Raw genomic sequence first — 15,649 nt, 5'->3', positions numbered from 1 at the left:
AATGCCACATCCCTTTCCTATACTATATTTTCTATACTGTTCAATAAATGCAGAACAGAGCCATTTGCTAGGGAGAGAGATGGGGAAAGATATCGGACACACCTGATAGACAACAGGCTGGCCATAGATCACAAGCTGCAGGTAGAGAGAAGACACAAGAGAACAGTGAAGAATCCAAATTTGGGTTCACTCTTGGTCAAGCTGTTCCAAACGGGAGACTCTCTTTATTCTTGTTTGGTACTAACACAGAGTTGTAATGGGGAACAGGGCTGAGAGGAGATGGCTTAGTGAGTGAAGAGCCTGCTTCACAAATGTAAGGGCCTGACTTCCTGGTACCTATGTGAAAGCCTGGTGTGGTGGTGTACGTCTGTGACTCTTGTGCTGAAGGGACATGGGTAATGGTAAAGGCAAGGACAGGCAGATCTCTGGGGCTCAAAGTTCAATCTAACTAATTAGTGAATTCCCGAATTAGTAAGAGACCCTGTGTGGTAGTTTTAATGATAATGCCTGCCCCCCCCCCGGCTCATATGCTTGAAAACTTAGCCCAAAAATAGTGGAACTATTTGGGAAGGATTAGGACGTGACCTAATCCTTGTGTCGGGGGGGGGGAGGGGAGGGAATGGCTTTGAAGTTTCAAAAGCATATGTCTTTCTCTTCTAGCTCTCTCTGTCTCTTAGCTCTCATCTGTGTCTCAAGATGTAAGCTCTCAGCCACTGCTTCAGCTACATGTATCCCCCTGTTACCATGCTCCCCACTATGATAGCCATGGCCTCTAACCCTCGGAACCGTAAGCTCCAGATAAACTCTTCTGTAAGTTGCCTTGATTGGAGTATATTATCACAGCAATAGAAAAGTAACTAAGACACTTTATGTCAAACAAACAAACAAGGTGAAAATGAACCAAATAAGACACCCAACATTGATCACTGGCCTCCACACCCACATGTGTGTATGCATACACACATACTATACACACATGCATACATGTATGTAAAAGAACAGAATTATGTCTTTTGCAAGGAAATGTAAAGAACTGGAGTGATGGCTATGGAAAACAAATAAAGCAAACGCAGAAAGACAAATACTGGATGTATTCTCTCATAGTGGAATCCAGACATGATTTAAACACACGTGACAGGAAATGCATGTGGCATGCAAGTGGAGGGGGACTGTTTGTGAGGAGGTAGCAGACTGGAGAGTGAGGGGTGTGGAGAGAAATTGGGCAAAAGAAAAACAAACATCACAGATTGTCTTTCCTGCAGAATCTCAGTTTAGCAATGTAATAGATGAGACACGAAAACAAGAGGGAGGCAATTTGGGGGATGATGGGGATGAGAAGCTGGTGAGAGGGTGAACATAAGTAAATGATTGCATTTGAAAAGGTCATGGAGAAACTCACCGTTGTGTATGGTAACTAAAAACCATGAAAACAAGAAAAGGTGGGTTTTGTCTGGACCTGGTGAAGTAGCACGGGGAGTTGCTGTCTAATTGGGACAGAGTTTGTGGGGATGCAAATGCCCTAGAGTTGGTGGTGGCAGCGGCTACGTAACAATAAAGATGTCGTTGATCCCACAGAGATGGACACTTAGAAACTGCTGAATGTGATTTTTTTTGTTTGCATGAGACAGATTCTCACCCTGGACACAAGCCGTCTTTGTTACTCAGCTTCCCAAGTGCTAGCATTACAGACACGAGCCACCACCCTCAGCTTCGAATGGAGAATTTTATGCCGTATATATTTATCACACTTTTGATTTGTAGAAGTCATGTTTCCCAAGAAAAGCCTTCATCAATAACTGCTAGGCCATACTGCATCCTGGAGGCAAGACTCTGCTAAGTAGAGGTAATTTGCCGCCTAGATCTTGTGAGTCAGAGTCTTCCAGAGATGATATGCAAGAATGACATGTACCTTTATGGAAAAGGGTAGCCCATTTCCATTAGGATGTCAGAGAGTGTTGTGAGATACAAAATATGACTGACAGGCCTCTTCCATGCTGTCCTTGCCCGTCCATCTCATCTCCTACAGGCCTTGGTGCTGCACCTGGCTCTCATCACCAGCCTCCATCTCCATCCCTTTCTTTCCGCCTTCTCCTCTCCCCATCCCAACACCACAGCTTTCCTTCACCCAGGTGGTTTACATTCGGTGGGAAGTAATTTTTTAAAAAATAATCTTTCTTTGCCGACTGACGCACAATAAAAATAAATAGGTGAGTGTGATTCTGGGATCTGTTAAACTTCAGGTCAGTTTGTGACCCTTCCCTTCATGCATGGTTGTTTAAAAAGGCCCTGCTCTGGCCTGTGGCCTGGAGTAGAAAAAGTCCAGCACTCCTGACACACACACACACACACACACACACACACACAGAGTGATTAGAGTTCTCCAAATTGTGTCCAAAACTAAAAGTCATTGCCAACTGGATTTTCCCGTTGAATCAATATTTTGCATTTAGCACAGACTGCATTTTAACAAACAGAGAGCCACTGCCCTGCCTGGATGCTGACGGGGTTCCTGGAAGGGAATATAGAAGCCCTCAGATGGTGTGCCAACTTCAAACACAGAGGCGATTACAATTGTCATGGCTCAGTTTTCTCCCAAGTGAATTCTGATACTCCTCTTTTTTAAAAAATGCTTTTATTTCTGTTTTTAAATGAGACGTGTTGTTGAGCGCATGCACAAAATGCAAAAGGCAAGTATATTCCTTCCTTTAGCCCTTGATGCTCACACAGTGTGGGTGGGGAAGGCCTACTGAAGCATGGCACAGACTCTAGGGCACCTCATCAAGGGAGGTTAATAGTCGTCATAGTTGACACTGGCTCCATGCCTGTAGCTTTCTGGGTTGAGGGGACCGATGGCTGCATCTTCATCATAATGACGATGATAGTAGTCACCGTAGTAGTCATGTCCATTTCGATTTCTGTTTAGCCAATAGTTGACATCATCTTCAAATTTCTGGAATGCAGGAGAAAGATGAAGAATGGATTTAAACACACATACTCCCCTAAAAACACTTGGGAAACATGACTTTTCTTTAAGTGGCTTTTCAGTGATTGACAACTAGTGTTATGACAGCTGCTTGTTATAACATTTTGTTCATGGGCCAGTTCAGCCTTCGGATACCAGAGTGAGCTACCCCCACAAAGGAATATATGCCTATAATCTATATTATGGATTGTATATTAATCCATAATATATAATAATTTATATTATTATAATCTATAATCTCCACCATGCCAGTTCGTTTTTAGTTTTATTTACTTTTGTTTTATGTGCATTGGTGTTTTTCCTGCATGTATTTCTGTGTGAGGGTGTCAGATCTTGGAATTACAAACAGTTGTTAGTGGCTATGCGAGTGCTGGGAATTGAACCCAGCTCCTTTGGAAGAACAATCAGTGCGCTTAACGACTGAGCCATTCTTAATACACCCCACACCTGAACATTTTTCTGTTTATAACGTAAGTAAAATGTGTGTCTGTTAAATACAGTAACAGCTTGGCTGGCCCTGAGGCATCATCCACATTGCAATGGCAGATGCCTTCCTGTCCTCCTGGTCTATTCCTGTGCCTGGACCAACACATGAATTAAATCAACTGTGGGTGTCTTAGAGCTCTGGGGCAAGGCATCTGGGACACCTCAGGTGGTGTGCACACCTGGTTTGTGTGTGCACAGTCACAAGTGTTCACTGTGCAGGCTTGTGAAATGGGCTGTGGGTGTCAGGCCTTGTGCAGGCACTGTAGAAGGCCCAAAGCAAGATAAAGAATCCTGGCTTACAGGAAACCTGCAGCCTACTGGAGAGAATTATGAAAGGAGACAGCAACTGTTAATAAAAATAGAAAGGAAACGAAAAGGGCCAACTGTTCTTTGCTGTGAATTGCCTTTTCACAGGGGAGAAGAATTCTCTGAAGTGATGCTGGAAGGGAAAGATGAATTGTGACGACAACTTGCGTGTGTTGATCTAGTGTGAGGATGTGACACTGAGGACAGAACAAAGACAGATTGGGAATGGGAGCAGGCTGAGCCGTCTGAGCTACAGACTGTGGGTATGCGACCCTGCACCAGAACACCACTGAGACTGGAAAAATGCAGATTCACTGGCACCACGCCAGCCTCCTGGACTGAATTTTCTAGTGGCTGGGTCTCAGGAATCCGTTTTCATTTTACTGGGATGGTTGGGCAACACTAAATACGGACCAATTCCGACTGGCACCTTTTTGTCTCTGTACTGGGAAAATGTGAAGGCAATGTGCACTCAGTGGGAACCACTGTGGATTTGGATCTTTTCCAAGGCCAGTGCTGTGTAGGATGAGCCTCTCCAGGGATGCTGCAGTGAGTGGGGCTCCCAGTTGGTCCCTGACAATGTGTCTGACGTAGGAGGGTGGTAAGGTATGTGTGCCGGAGACATTTTACTTTGTAGTGATTCCAACTTACCATAGACCTTGGGCCATCTGTCCTGAGGACCCTGTGAGGCTGGAAACCATAGGTCGGGCCACACACGGGGGCCCGCTTTGGGTTAGCGGCAGGTTGTCCCTGTGTTCCCCTCACCCTGAGCCACTGATTCTGATTCCCCATCTGTTTGTTACCCAAGACCCTCATCATCAGAGCCACCCCAAAACCTCTGCCTCAAGGAGAAGGCAAGCTTTTTCGCCTCCCTGTGTCTTTAGCCTAGACTTTTTTCACAATGCTGCATTTTTCGGGGTCAGAGTAAAATAATTTTACTTCCTGAGTTTTCTCATGTAACAGGGTTTGATATTTTTGGCTTCAAATATGTATTTTAAATCTGCTTTAAGAATTTTCTATGAGTACAAAAATAAGACAGGTTCGGATTTGAATATTCAAGTTTGGATATGAGACAGTTTTTTGTGGTCTTTTTATGCAAGCTTAATTGTTACAGCCTTCCTCAATCTTCATCTTGTATTGGTTTTGTTACCAAACATTACATTTTAGTAATCTACCCATATTAAAATTTTTTAACTATTTAACTATCAAAGAGAGAAAACTACTAAAAGATGCTGTGGCATTTTCGTCTACAATTAAATAAATATATGCAACTAAATATTCTAAGCACAAGATGCTGCTGATGACTCTAGAACATGGGTATTCCTCCTCAGGACTTTGGAGGCTGTGTGATTTGGCTACCATAAGTACCCTTCATTATGAGTTTACCTGTTTCCCAGTAACTCCACCAGGCAGAACATGGGCCCAAGAAAGGAGCAATTGACACATAGCAATGTCCCTTGAGTTGGGGAAATGGTTAGTTAAGTCATTTGTTTAAGTACTTTGAGTCATGCTCCCGGAGTAAACATGGTTTCCTAAACAGACACGTGACTCACAGAGGGTGTTCGACATCCTGTGCTAGGTAGAAAAGTTTCCTTTCTGATGCAGTATAGAGTGAAGCGTGTGGCTGCATCATCCCTTCCCTCCCATTCCGAGTTTGGTTTAAGTAGATAAACTACTTGCACAGCAAAAGTAGCAATTGAGTAGCAATAATAGGGACACTTAGGGACTGACAGATATATGCGGAACCTGCCCTGTAGTGTCCAAGGCCCCCCAGCAGGAAAGCACACCTACCGCCTCATCAAAGCCCATGTACAGGAACTGCTGATACCATTGCTGCACATCGGGCCGCGTGCGGTCCCACAGCTGTCGCTTGGCACGCTTCAGACCACCCAGGAATTCCTTAGCTGTGTGCTCAGCCACAGCCACATTAGTCTTGGCTGGTGCAGGTTCTGAAAAGTTAAGTTCCCAAAAGATGAAGAATTGTTTCTTTATGAAAACAATTTTCTCTTTACTAACCGATTTTTTTCCCTCCTGTGCTTTGTCTACATGTGCACCTTGTGCATGCAGTACCAACAAAAGCCAGAAGAGGGCGTCAGACCCTGTGAAATAGAGTTGTAGACAGTTGTGAACCACCTCGTGGGTGGCAGGAATCAAACTCGGACCCTCTAAAAGAGCAACCAGAGCTCTTAACTACTGAGCCTTTCTCCAGCCCCAGGCTATTATTAGAATTTTAATGTGGTTTAACTACTTCTGTGTTTTGAACTGACACCTAGTAATTGCCTATATTTATGCTATACATATGCAAAGATCAAACAGGATTAATTGGCCTTTCCCTCGTCTTAAATGTTTATCATTTCTCCATGCTGGGAAGCTTTAAACTCTTTTCTGGTTCATAAAGTGTGCAGTGGATGGCTCTGAGCTGCTGCCACCCTGCCGTGATGCACATTATAGAACTCGCTCCCCTGTGCCCGCTTGTTATCCAACATCCCCACTTCTCTACCTCTTCAGGCCCCACTGTTCGCTATGAGAGAGAAGCAGAAGTGATTAATGATCTCATGGGAAACGTGGCTCATATTTTCTGATCTCCGTGACATCCAGTTTCATAGGCGATGAAGGGAGGAGGAAGGGTGTTCACTAGACAGCACAATGGATCCATTTGACCTGAGAACAATGGACTGAGGACCCACATTTTATGATTTTCAGAACATTCTTCTTCTCTCCCCTTGCTGCTGTCTAGCTTTTTTTTTTCCAGCAGAAGTTAGTAGTAGAAAAGATTCCCCAGTGGGAATGCCTTCTCCTAATTGCTGCCTGGATAAGGCAGAGTATCAACAGCACCATTCTGTAACTACCCCACCAGGCAGGCTTAGTGCCCTCAGCTCAGATGTGTTTCAACATTTGATTCACACTGTACCACTGTTTCTGAGTCCACACAGACAGCTTTCAGAAAAAAAAAAGCAATCTTCAAACATTTGCTGGCAATAATATTTATCTAGCAGAATGCCACACCACATACCTACAGAACAAATCCTTCAGATCTGCAAGCCTTTTAAAGAGCAAACACGTTCTGATATTCCAAGCACAAGGCCTCGATGGACACATTTGTCGTTGCTCTTCTAGTCCTTGCGGTTAGTAGTGAACACACACACCCCTTACCCGCCTGAGACCGACTTACCTTCTCGTTTCTGGAGCATCTGTTTGAGTTTGTTTCCACTTATGCCACCTACACAAACAAAACAGAAAGCAGTTTCAGAGCCCTTCATTCCTGGAATTATTGTACTTTGTTGAGTGCAAAAATCAGAGTTGGAAATAAGAACCGCGGATCCCCGTGCTGATTTAACAGATCTGGAGTAAAGTATCTAATTTGTTTTTGGGCATTTGCCACACAAGAAAAACAATGCGTAGTATCTGGGGCTAATACTGATGACAGTGGCCGTGGATGAGAAGAGCAATGCTGCTTGAGCAGCTACTTTCCAAGACAGCATTGTAATTTTAGTCCTGATACCATACTGTGAGAGGAGCTACTTATCACATGCATCTCCCAGGAAACATTATCTTCACGGTGTAATAGGTTGTATAGTGCCCCTGAATTCATAATCCCCTGGAGGTAAGCTTATTTGTATGCAGGTTCTTTGTGTTGGTTTGAATAAAAATGCCCCCCATAGACCCATAGGGAGTGGAACTATTAGGAGGTGTGGCCTTGCTGGAGTGGATGTGGTCTTGTTGGAGGAAGTGTGTCACTGAGGATGGGCTTTAAGGTCTCAGATGTTTAAGCCGGGCCCAGTGTGACACTCTCTTCCCACTGCCTGCTAATCCATTTGTAAAAATCTCAGCTCCCTCTCTAGCACCATGTCTGCCTGCACGCTGCCATGCTTTCCATCATGATGATAATGAACTAAACCTCTGTGCTGTAAGCCAGCCCCAATTAAATATTTCCCTTTATATGAGTTGCTATGGTCATGGTGTCTCTTCATAGCAACAGAAACCCTAATTAAAGCCATCCATGAAGGTACCATTTGTTAAGGATCTTAAAATCCTTTCATATAAGACTCAGGGTGGGTTCTGCATATATTCCATGATGCAGATACATACAGACTGGGAAGCCCCATGAGACAGAGCCAGGCAGAGATAAGGCTTATATGGCAAGCTTAGGAATATGCCACTCTTGGGTCTCAACATAGCTGCACATTTTTGTAACTTTCTCTGGTTGTCCTCCATTCAAGCTTTATCAGGGTAGGGGCATTGACTGTCAAATATATTCAGTTTTAAGAGAGACAAACTGGTTGGCCTGATATGTTGGTAGGCAAAAGCATACCTAGCCTGAAGGAACACATCCTCCATTTACTGAGCTGGTCCCTAAGAGTTGCATACAAGCTTGGTCTCATGAAGGGTGGACCCAAAGTCCCTGGGGGAAACACCCCCAGCATCACAAGTAGGAAACAGAGCATCTACGGGGATCTGGAACTATCACAGGGACTCATAATGAAGAAGGGCACATCAGGCTAGTGGCGCTATCTTCCCAGCAGGGTTCTTAGCCTCTCAGTCTAGGGTTTCTGGGAGAGGATGAACTTGTGCCTGCATCTGCAAAAGTGGCCCAAATGAGAATAAGAACTTGCTTTGAGTATACGCCCACAAGTGATATAACTAGGTCATATAACGATTCTATTTCTACTTTTCCGAGAAGCTTCCACACTGATTTCCAGAGCTTCTGTACCAGTCCACACTCCCACAAGCAGAGAATAAAGGTTCCTGCTTTCTTACATCCTGTCCAGCATGTGTTGTCATTGGTTCTCTTGATGATAGCCATTCTCACTGGGGTGAGATAGAATTACTTCAGTTTTAATTGGTAGTTCCCTTGGGGATAAGGATGTTGAACATTTTTTTAAATGCAGCAAGATACTTGCACACTCAAGTTTATTGCTCCATGCTCACAATAGCTAAGAAATGAAACCAGCCCTAGATATCCATTCACAAATAGATGGATAGAGAAACTGGTACAGAGACACAATGGAATTGTATACAAGCATAAAGAAAAATGAAATCATGTCATTTTCAGAAAAATGGATAAAAGTGGGGGTCATTATGTTAAGTGAGATAAGCCAGACTCAGTGTTCTGGTTTGATTCCTTTTGCAATGATAAAACACTATGTTCAACATAAACTTAGGGAGGAACGGGTTTACTTGACTTACACTTCTGGGTCACAGTTCATCACTAAGGGAAACCAGTGCAGACACTCAGAGAAAGAACCTGAAGGCAGGAACCACAGAGGAACACTGTTTGCTGGCTCACTCTCTGGCTTGCTCACGCAGGCTTATGCCCAGTTAGTTTTTCCTATACATCCTGGAACCATCTGCCTAGGGACAGTCACTGCTCAGGATGGGCTGGGCCCTCCCTATGTTGATTAATAATCAAGCTGATAACGACAATTGAGACTCTTTTTTCCTTTTTCAGTGATTCTAGGCTGTACCACACTGACAGCTAATGCTCACCAAGACACCGAAAGGACAAACACCACACTCTTTCTCCTGCAGATCCCGGATTCTAACTTATATGTGTGTGTTTATACCTGCCTATATACAGATTGGGTGTAAGCCCTAAAACCAGAAAGGGGACCGTGAGAGGGACAAAATACCATGACCATGGCGACTTAGAAAGGAAATCACTTAGTGGAGCTTACAGTTTCAGAGAGTGAGTCTGTGCCCGTCATGGCAGGGAGCGCAGCAACAGGCAAGAAGGAGCGACACTGGAGCAGTGGTTGAGAGCTTACATCTAATGCACAAGCCAGAGGCAGAGGGGAGAGGGAGGAGGGGAGGGGAGAGGGAGGGAGAGAGGAGGAGAGGGAGAGAGCTAACTGGGAATCACACGGACTGAAACCTCAAAGCCCACCCTCAGGATACATCTCCTCCAAAAAGGCCACACCCCCTGATCCTTCCCAAACAGTCCCACCATTGTGGACCAGGCATTCAAATGTACGAGCCTATGGGGGTCATTCTCATCCATACCACCACAGCAGTAGAAGAGGAATCCTGTGACATGGAAGTGGGAAGGGGTTGACTTCAGAAAGGAAGGAAAGGGTAGGGGTGGGGAAAGAGCGGAGGAAGAGGATCAAAGTAGGTAAGAAATGGACATGACGAAACCCGTTACCCCACGTAATTTTAATACTAAAAGAGAAAAAGCACACAAAGAATGCCCATTTTGGTTCTGAGTGCAGCTCTGTGAACACTCATTCGCATGATGAGGCCTGGGACCACTCCTCAGCACTACAAGCAACTAAAACTCTGTACTGTGGCAATAATGCATTACTAAGGCTGGAGAAAGACGGTTTTTTAGTAAGAACTCTTGCATAAATGATTTACTATGTTATCAAGGAGGGAAAAAAGTCAGTATTCAAAGGGCATTCTACTGGGGTGTGCATGTGATTGTGAGTGTGGTTGTGTGTGTGTATGTGCGTGTGTGTGTGTGTGTGTGTGATAGTGCACCTAACGCTTGCCACATTTCTGGGTCTGGTCCACACCACTCACACAATGCACAATCCATAGAAAGCCTCACCCCCTGACTGCTGTAGCATGGATATGAGTGCTGCCTGCTGCCTGCCAGTATAGCGGTACCATCTAGAGCAGCGGTTCTCAGCCTTCCTAATGCTGCAACCCTTTAACATAGTTCTTCATGTTGTAGTGACCCCAACCATAAAAGTATTTTGTTGCTACTTTGTAACTGTGATTTTTGTTTCTGTTATGAATTGCAGGATATCTGGTGTGGGACCCCCAGTGGGGTCATGTCACAGGTTGAGAACCGCTGTTCTAGAGAGCCTGGCGTATGTTCTTGGATGGAATAGGGAAAAATCTAGAACTTACTCAAGTGCCTCGCCAGCAATCTTATGGGTATAGTGTCAACACTTTCTGGACTCTCCTAGGACAGTCTTGGTTTACAAAACAGCTTCGAAGACAATGTATAGCCATCCTAATTTTAGAAAATGATGCATAGAAGCACTTTGAGAAGAATCTGTAGGGACCACACTAAGGGATGAGAGACAGATTTTAGGATAACATGTCCTAACATATTGCTCAACGGAGCCAGCATATACCGGCCAGGGAAGCTAAGGCGTTAGTGTAGCAGGCGTCAGAGAGAGCTGCCTCTGTGGTCTGTGTGCAGGTTGTCTAGGGTGATGTGGCCATTTAAAAACAACAGGAGTGTCCAGTGCAGTATCTACCAAGAAATAACTGTCCCGTCTCTGCTTTTCACTGTTCTGATCAGGCCACTTCTCTGAAGTTGGAGGTCACTGGGAACCCAGAGAAAGGAAACCCTCTGCTTCCTGCTTGTGGTTGGGGATGATCATTCTCAGCTGTTCCTTCAGCCACGCCTTCAGTGTACCACAATGGCCTCTAACCCCCTGGAACTGTAAGCTCTGGATGTTTTATTTTATGTGTTGCCTTGCTTGTGTTTTATCACAGCAACAGAAAAGCAACTAAGATCATGTGTAATAATAGTTCCAATGCCTGGACCACTGTGTGAAGATGGAGCAAGTGGCCCCATGAGATTCGCCATTTAGAATCACTTGAGGCATCTGAACATACAACGGCACAGCTGAAAACTGGCCAGGATACTGGAGAGATGATGATCTAAACAGATAAGGTGGGACCGGTGTTAAATGCCGTATACCTCCCTCTCAACCTGAAAAGCCAACGAAGAAATGATGACATCATTTGCCAAGGCAGATAGGTTCTTGGCTCTGCTGTTAGCATTCATGAATATCTTAACATTTATCAGTCTCTAACAAGTCACAGGGCAGCACGTGGAGAATTAAGCACCACCCTCCATCTGTTTGCCTTCTGCAGAAGTGCTTCCCGATTAATGAATGAAATGTGGTCTGATGCTGAAAGAGGCATGAGGTGTGGGCTGACACTGCAAGCCTGCAATTTCTTGCAAGGGTGAGTCATTATTGCTCCAGGAACGAAAGCTCCACCACGGCACATCTCAGCCGTGCAAATGGAGAGGCTCGGAGAGGTCCCGTGCCATGAATTATGAATGCTGTGGTTACACCGAGCCCTGTACCCTCAGTTATATATTAATACATATAATTGGACACCACACTGACTCAGCTTGAGGGAAGGCGTAAGGAACAAAAGAAGAGCTGCGGCTCCTTTGCGACAGCATCCCCAGCTGTCATTCCCAGACTGTGATGAAAGCAGCCAGCCAGGCGTGTGTCAAACCTGGCTACCGGAATTAGAAGGCATAGGAGACTAGGCACATTCAGAGTCCAAGAGTGAAAAGTCCTACTGAGCAGATCAAGAGTCGTCCATGGTCATCCTCTTTACGAAATGTGCTTGGATGTCATAGAGTCCTGTCTGGGGACCGGAGAGATGGCTCTTTCATTAAGAGCGCTGGCTGCTCTTCCAGAGGGCCCTGGCTTGATTTCCATAACTACATGGCACCTTGAAACCTTCTGTCACTACAGTACCCGGGGTTACAACACCTCCTTCTGGCCTCTGCAGGCACTGCAGGCATGAGGTGCACAGACATACACCCATACACATAAAATAAAGGGAGGGGAGTCATCTTTGAGATCCAATGTATCTTCAGCTCGCACTGTAAAAAGTTCACATTTCAGTTCAAGGATTCTGATACTGTAACTGGTTCCACAACTCACTTCTTGGCATTAACTCAGTAAAATATGAGTGCTGAAAACGAATGGCCTATAGACTGTGTTCACATGAGCATAGTGCTGACATTTGCAACAGCAGTCCTTCAACTAGAACAAGCTCCCCTTTATTCTCGTGGTCCCTCCTGCCGCATCCTACCTCCCCTCACCCTGGAGTTTGGATTACCACGCCTGCTCTGAGAAAGCAAAAAATAAAGAGGCAGAGAAATCCAGTGTGTCTTCATTTACACTCGGCAATGCCCAATGATGTCCCTTCGTACAGGGACAAACACCAGTCTAAGGTGCTGGGCAAGGAATTCAGTCTTACGGCTGCTGTTCTCATGGCAGTAAATTTAGGGTCACATTGCTGCCTCCCAGAATTGTAACCCTCAAAGGCGCTCCTATGCCCGCGTGGGGGGAAGGGCTCACTTGTGACCCTTACAAAAAGATACCTTTCCAGTTTAGAGGGCAGTCTGTGGAGTCCTGGATAGAGAAGCTTGAACAACCATCAAAGGGATTCCTTTTGGGTGCGCTGCGAATGCATTTTTGATGGAAAACAAAAACTGGGAGTGTCAGACTGCCCAGGTAATTCGGCTAAATGTAGCAGAAGAGATTAGGCACTGCTCGGCTTTAAAGGCTGGCGCCTGCCCTGTCTAAAACTCCAGGTCCCAGCTCGGTTTTGCAGTCTGAAAATACCATCAGCTCTGCTGCCCCAGGCTGCTGGAGGGGAACTGGGGAAAGATCCCCTTTATGCCTCCACCATCCGTGAGTTAGCGCTTCTTGTAGGTCTTTCGGATCTCTGTTCCATTTGCCCAAGATGGCCCCTCAGTCTACAAGGCTCCCTTCCAATCTGATACCCTCACTGCTTGCCCAAGTGCACCACTTGGGCTCATGAGAGTGCAAAATCCTAGACCTGTTTCCTCTATGTCTTATAGGTAGATTAGCCTAAGAGAGGGATCAAATCGCAGGCAAGCAGCACCGATCTCTTTCCCCCATCACCCGCAGCACTTTCCTCCAGGCATTAGCCACTCACCTGGACCCAGGCACAGCAAAAGGAGCAGCACCAGCCCGGCCAGGGCCAGGACTGAAGGCCGAGGAGAGGAGGTGGCCATGGCGCCAGGACTCTCTGCAGAGTGGCTGGGACACGACTGGAGCGGGAGACCTGGGCTCGGGCTCAATGAAGCAGGCGCTGAGATGAGAGCTCTTGGTGTCCTTGCCAGGGGCGGGACCCACAGGGTGGGCAACAAGCCAGCAGGGCTGCCCGCCAAAGTGCAGTTCAACACCACCGAGGCACAATGTCCAACAGTGGTGAAACGCTGGGAGCAGGGAGCCGCGTGGCCAAAGGGGCAAGGGAAAGCCAGATGCCACGCACAGACCAACAAGGCTGCAGACTAGGAATGCTGCCCCCCCCCCACTCCGGCCGCCCAGCCCAGCCAAGCGATTCCTCTCAGGCAGCATTAACCACCCCTTAGCATCCCAGCCCCTTGGCTCCCGGCTCAAGCCTTGCCTCACAAAGTAGTCTTTGGAATGTCTTTAGTTCCTGAGCTGTAGTTAAAGTTGGCTTCCGCAGAGCCTCATTTTATGATATTTTGAAAAAAATCTGGGTTCTGAATCGCAGTCCAGGAAAACATCTCAAATCAAACAGCTCCAGTTGCAGAAGCATTCGGGAGACAGTGTTTTTGCAAAGCTGTTAGCAAAGATCCTGTGTCCACTGTGCACACTCTGGTCTTGGGACATTTGAACATTTGGAAAAGGAGCCAGGAGACACTTATTGTCCCAGTAGAAGGATTGATCACCTAAACAGGCCACAAAACAGTCAGTGTGCCCAACAAAAGTGAAGACTGTCTGGAGGTGTGCTTAGCGGGACAGCCCTGACCATCAGGCAGGGGACCTAGGTTCCGTCCCTAGTAGCAGATTCAGGGAGCAGGGACAAACGAATGGACACTTTAGATACGTTCCCCAGTAAGACTGGCCTGAGCTTGGCAGACTGCTCCGTTTCTTCACAGAGACTCAGCTGTAAATCAAGAAGAGGCACTTAGTCCCTGAGCACTTAAGGGCCGCCTAGTCATGCAGAAGGGTTTCTCCAGCAGGTAGGAAAAAAAAATCAAAGTTTAGCCAGCAAAGGAAAAGAAGAGAAAAGCGAACCCGGGAGTTATGTAAATGCTGACTTGGATGGCACAGGTGTAAGAGAATTAGGGGTTTGCTAGTGCGTATTGCTGGTCACCCAGATGAGCGGGTGTTGGGTGAGGTCTAGTAATCTGAGTTTTTAAGGCTCTCAGGGATGCTGAGGGCGTTCCTCAGAGGGAATGGGGAGAGACTCTACTGCTGAAGCTCACCTGTCTTTTTGGCCTTCCCTTAGCATCAGGGAAGAGAATCTGTTCTCCCTCTGTAGACCGAGCAGAGTGGTGAAGACCAGGGTTTAGATTCCAGTGGGTTTCTGCATTCTTGCCTTTCTCGATGTGTACCTGCAGAGCATGGCCCTGTCAGGGTAATCAGTCATTGCGGAGAGTTTCACACGCTGTGAGCACTCAAAAGATGTTGGTCACCGTGTTATCACCTAGAATCTCCCTGGCCTCTGTGTCCCGTGCTCAGTGCCTTGCCACCTGTGACCTTCATCCCCTTCCAGCCCAGGCCAGACTCCCGGGAGCCATTCAGGAATGATGCCAATCCACCCCCAGTGCCATTGTCTGTCAGGGCTTTTCAAATGCTACCCAGCAAGACTTCTTCCAGAACCACACTGCAGTGACCTCTGCCTTCACTTCTGGTTCACAGATGACATGGTGACAGAGGAGCAGGGGAAGCGCCTTTACCCTGCGGGGTGCCATCAGCCCAGCACTCCACATGGAACCTCTACAGGACACATCACACGGGACAGAGATGCAATCTGACACAGCTGCGACCCAATACCACATCACGAAAGATGACAGGAGAGATGTGATGGTGGCGTAGGCGCCATCCCAGGATATTTCCAGTTTTGTGGGTTATAGGAAATGGTATTGGGGTGACCTTTCAAATCCCTTAGCCCTTACAACAGCAGCCTGGGAGATTTGTGGGTAAAATGGTACAGTATATGAGGTTTGCCCTAAAATACTTAAAAGGCTAAAGAGTTGATTCTGAGGTTAAGGGTGCTTGTTCTTTTGCAGGGAACCCTAGTTTAGTTCTAGCACCCCCAAAGCAGCTCATAAGCACCTGTAACTTCAGTTCCAAGGGATCCAATGCACTCTTTTGGCTTTCTGTG

The 15,649-nt window shown here is 46.3% G+C and overlaps 1 protein-coding gene across 1 annotated transcript; it reads right to left on the bottom strand.

The window, feature by feature from the left end:
* Window positions 1-2,674: 2,674 nt before the first annotated feature.
* On the bottom strand, window positions 2,675-13,765 carry Ecrg4 (ECRG4 augurin precursor). The gene is made up of 4 exons (XM_005075355.4): window positions 13,445-13,765; window positions 6,948-6,995; window positions 5,567-5,724; window positions 2,675-2,950 (listed from the first exon to the last, which is right to left on the bottom strand). Exons 1-4 carry the CDS (start codon window positions 13,521-13,523, stop codon window positions 2,789-2,791), a joined length of 447 nt encoding a protein of 148 aa, XP_005075412.1. The 5' UTR covers window positions 13,524-13,765; the 3' UTR covers window positions 2,675-2,788.
* Window positions 13,766-15,649: the final 1,884 nt, after the last annotated feature.

Source organism: Mesocricetus auratus, unplaced genomic scaffold (genome assembly GCF_017639785.1).
Source record: "Mesocricetus auratus isolate SY011 unplaced genomic scaffold, BCM_Maur_2.0 Super-Scaffold_100021, whole genome shotgun sequence".
In the NCBI taxonomy this organism is placed as follows: domain Eukaryota; kingdom Metazoa; phylum Chordata; class Mammalia; order Rodentia; family Cricetidae; genus Mesocricetus; species Mesocricetus auratus.
Note: the sequence above shows the minus strand (reverse complement) of the source record. Positions and strands in the feature narration are given on the sequence as shown.

Excerpts from the sequence above, each read along its gene's own strand:
- Ecrg4 (XM_005075355.4), bottom strand. The coding sequence starts at position 13,523 with ATGGCCACCTCCTCTCCTCGGCCTTCAGTCCTGGCCCTGGCCGGGCTG. Across the intron at positions 5,725-6,947 it reads GATGCTCCAGAAACGAGAAG|AACCTGCACCAGCCAAGACT; the intron begins GTAAGTCGGTCT and ends TTAACTTTTCAG. Across the intron at positions 2,951-5,566 it reads ACATGGGCTTTGATGAGGCG|AAATTTGAAGATGATGTCAA; the intron begins GTAGGTGTGCTT and ends CCTGCATTCCAG.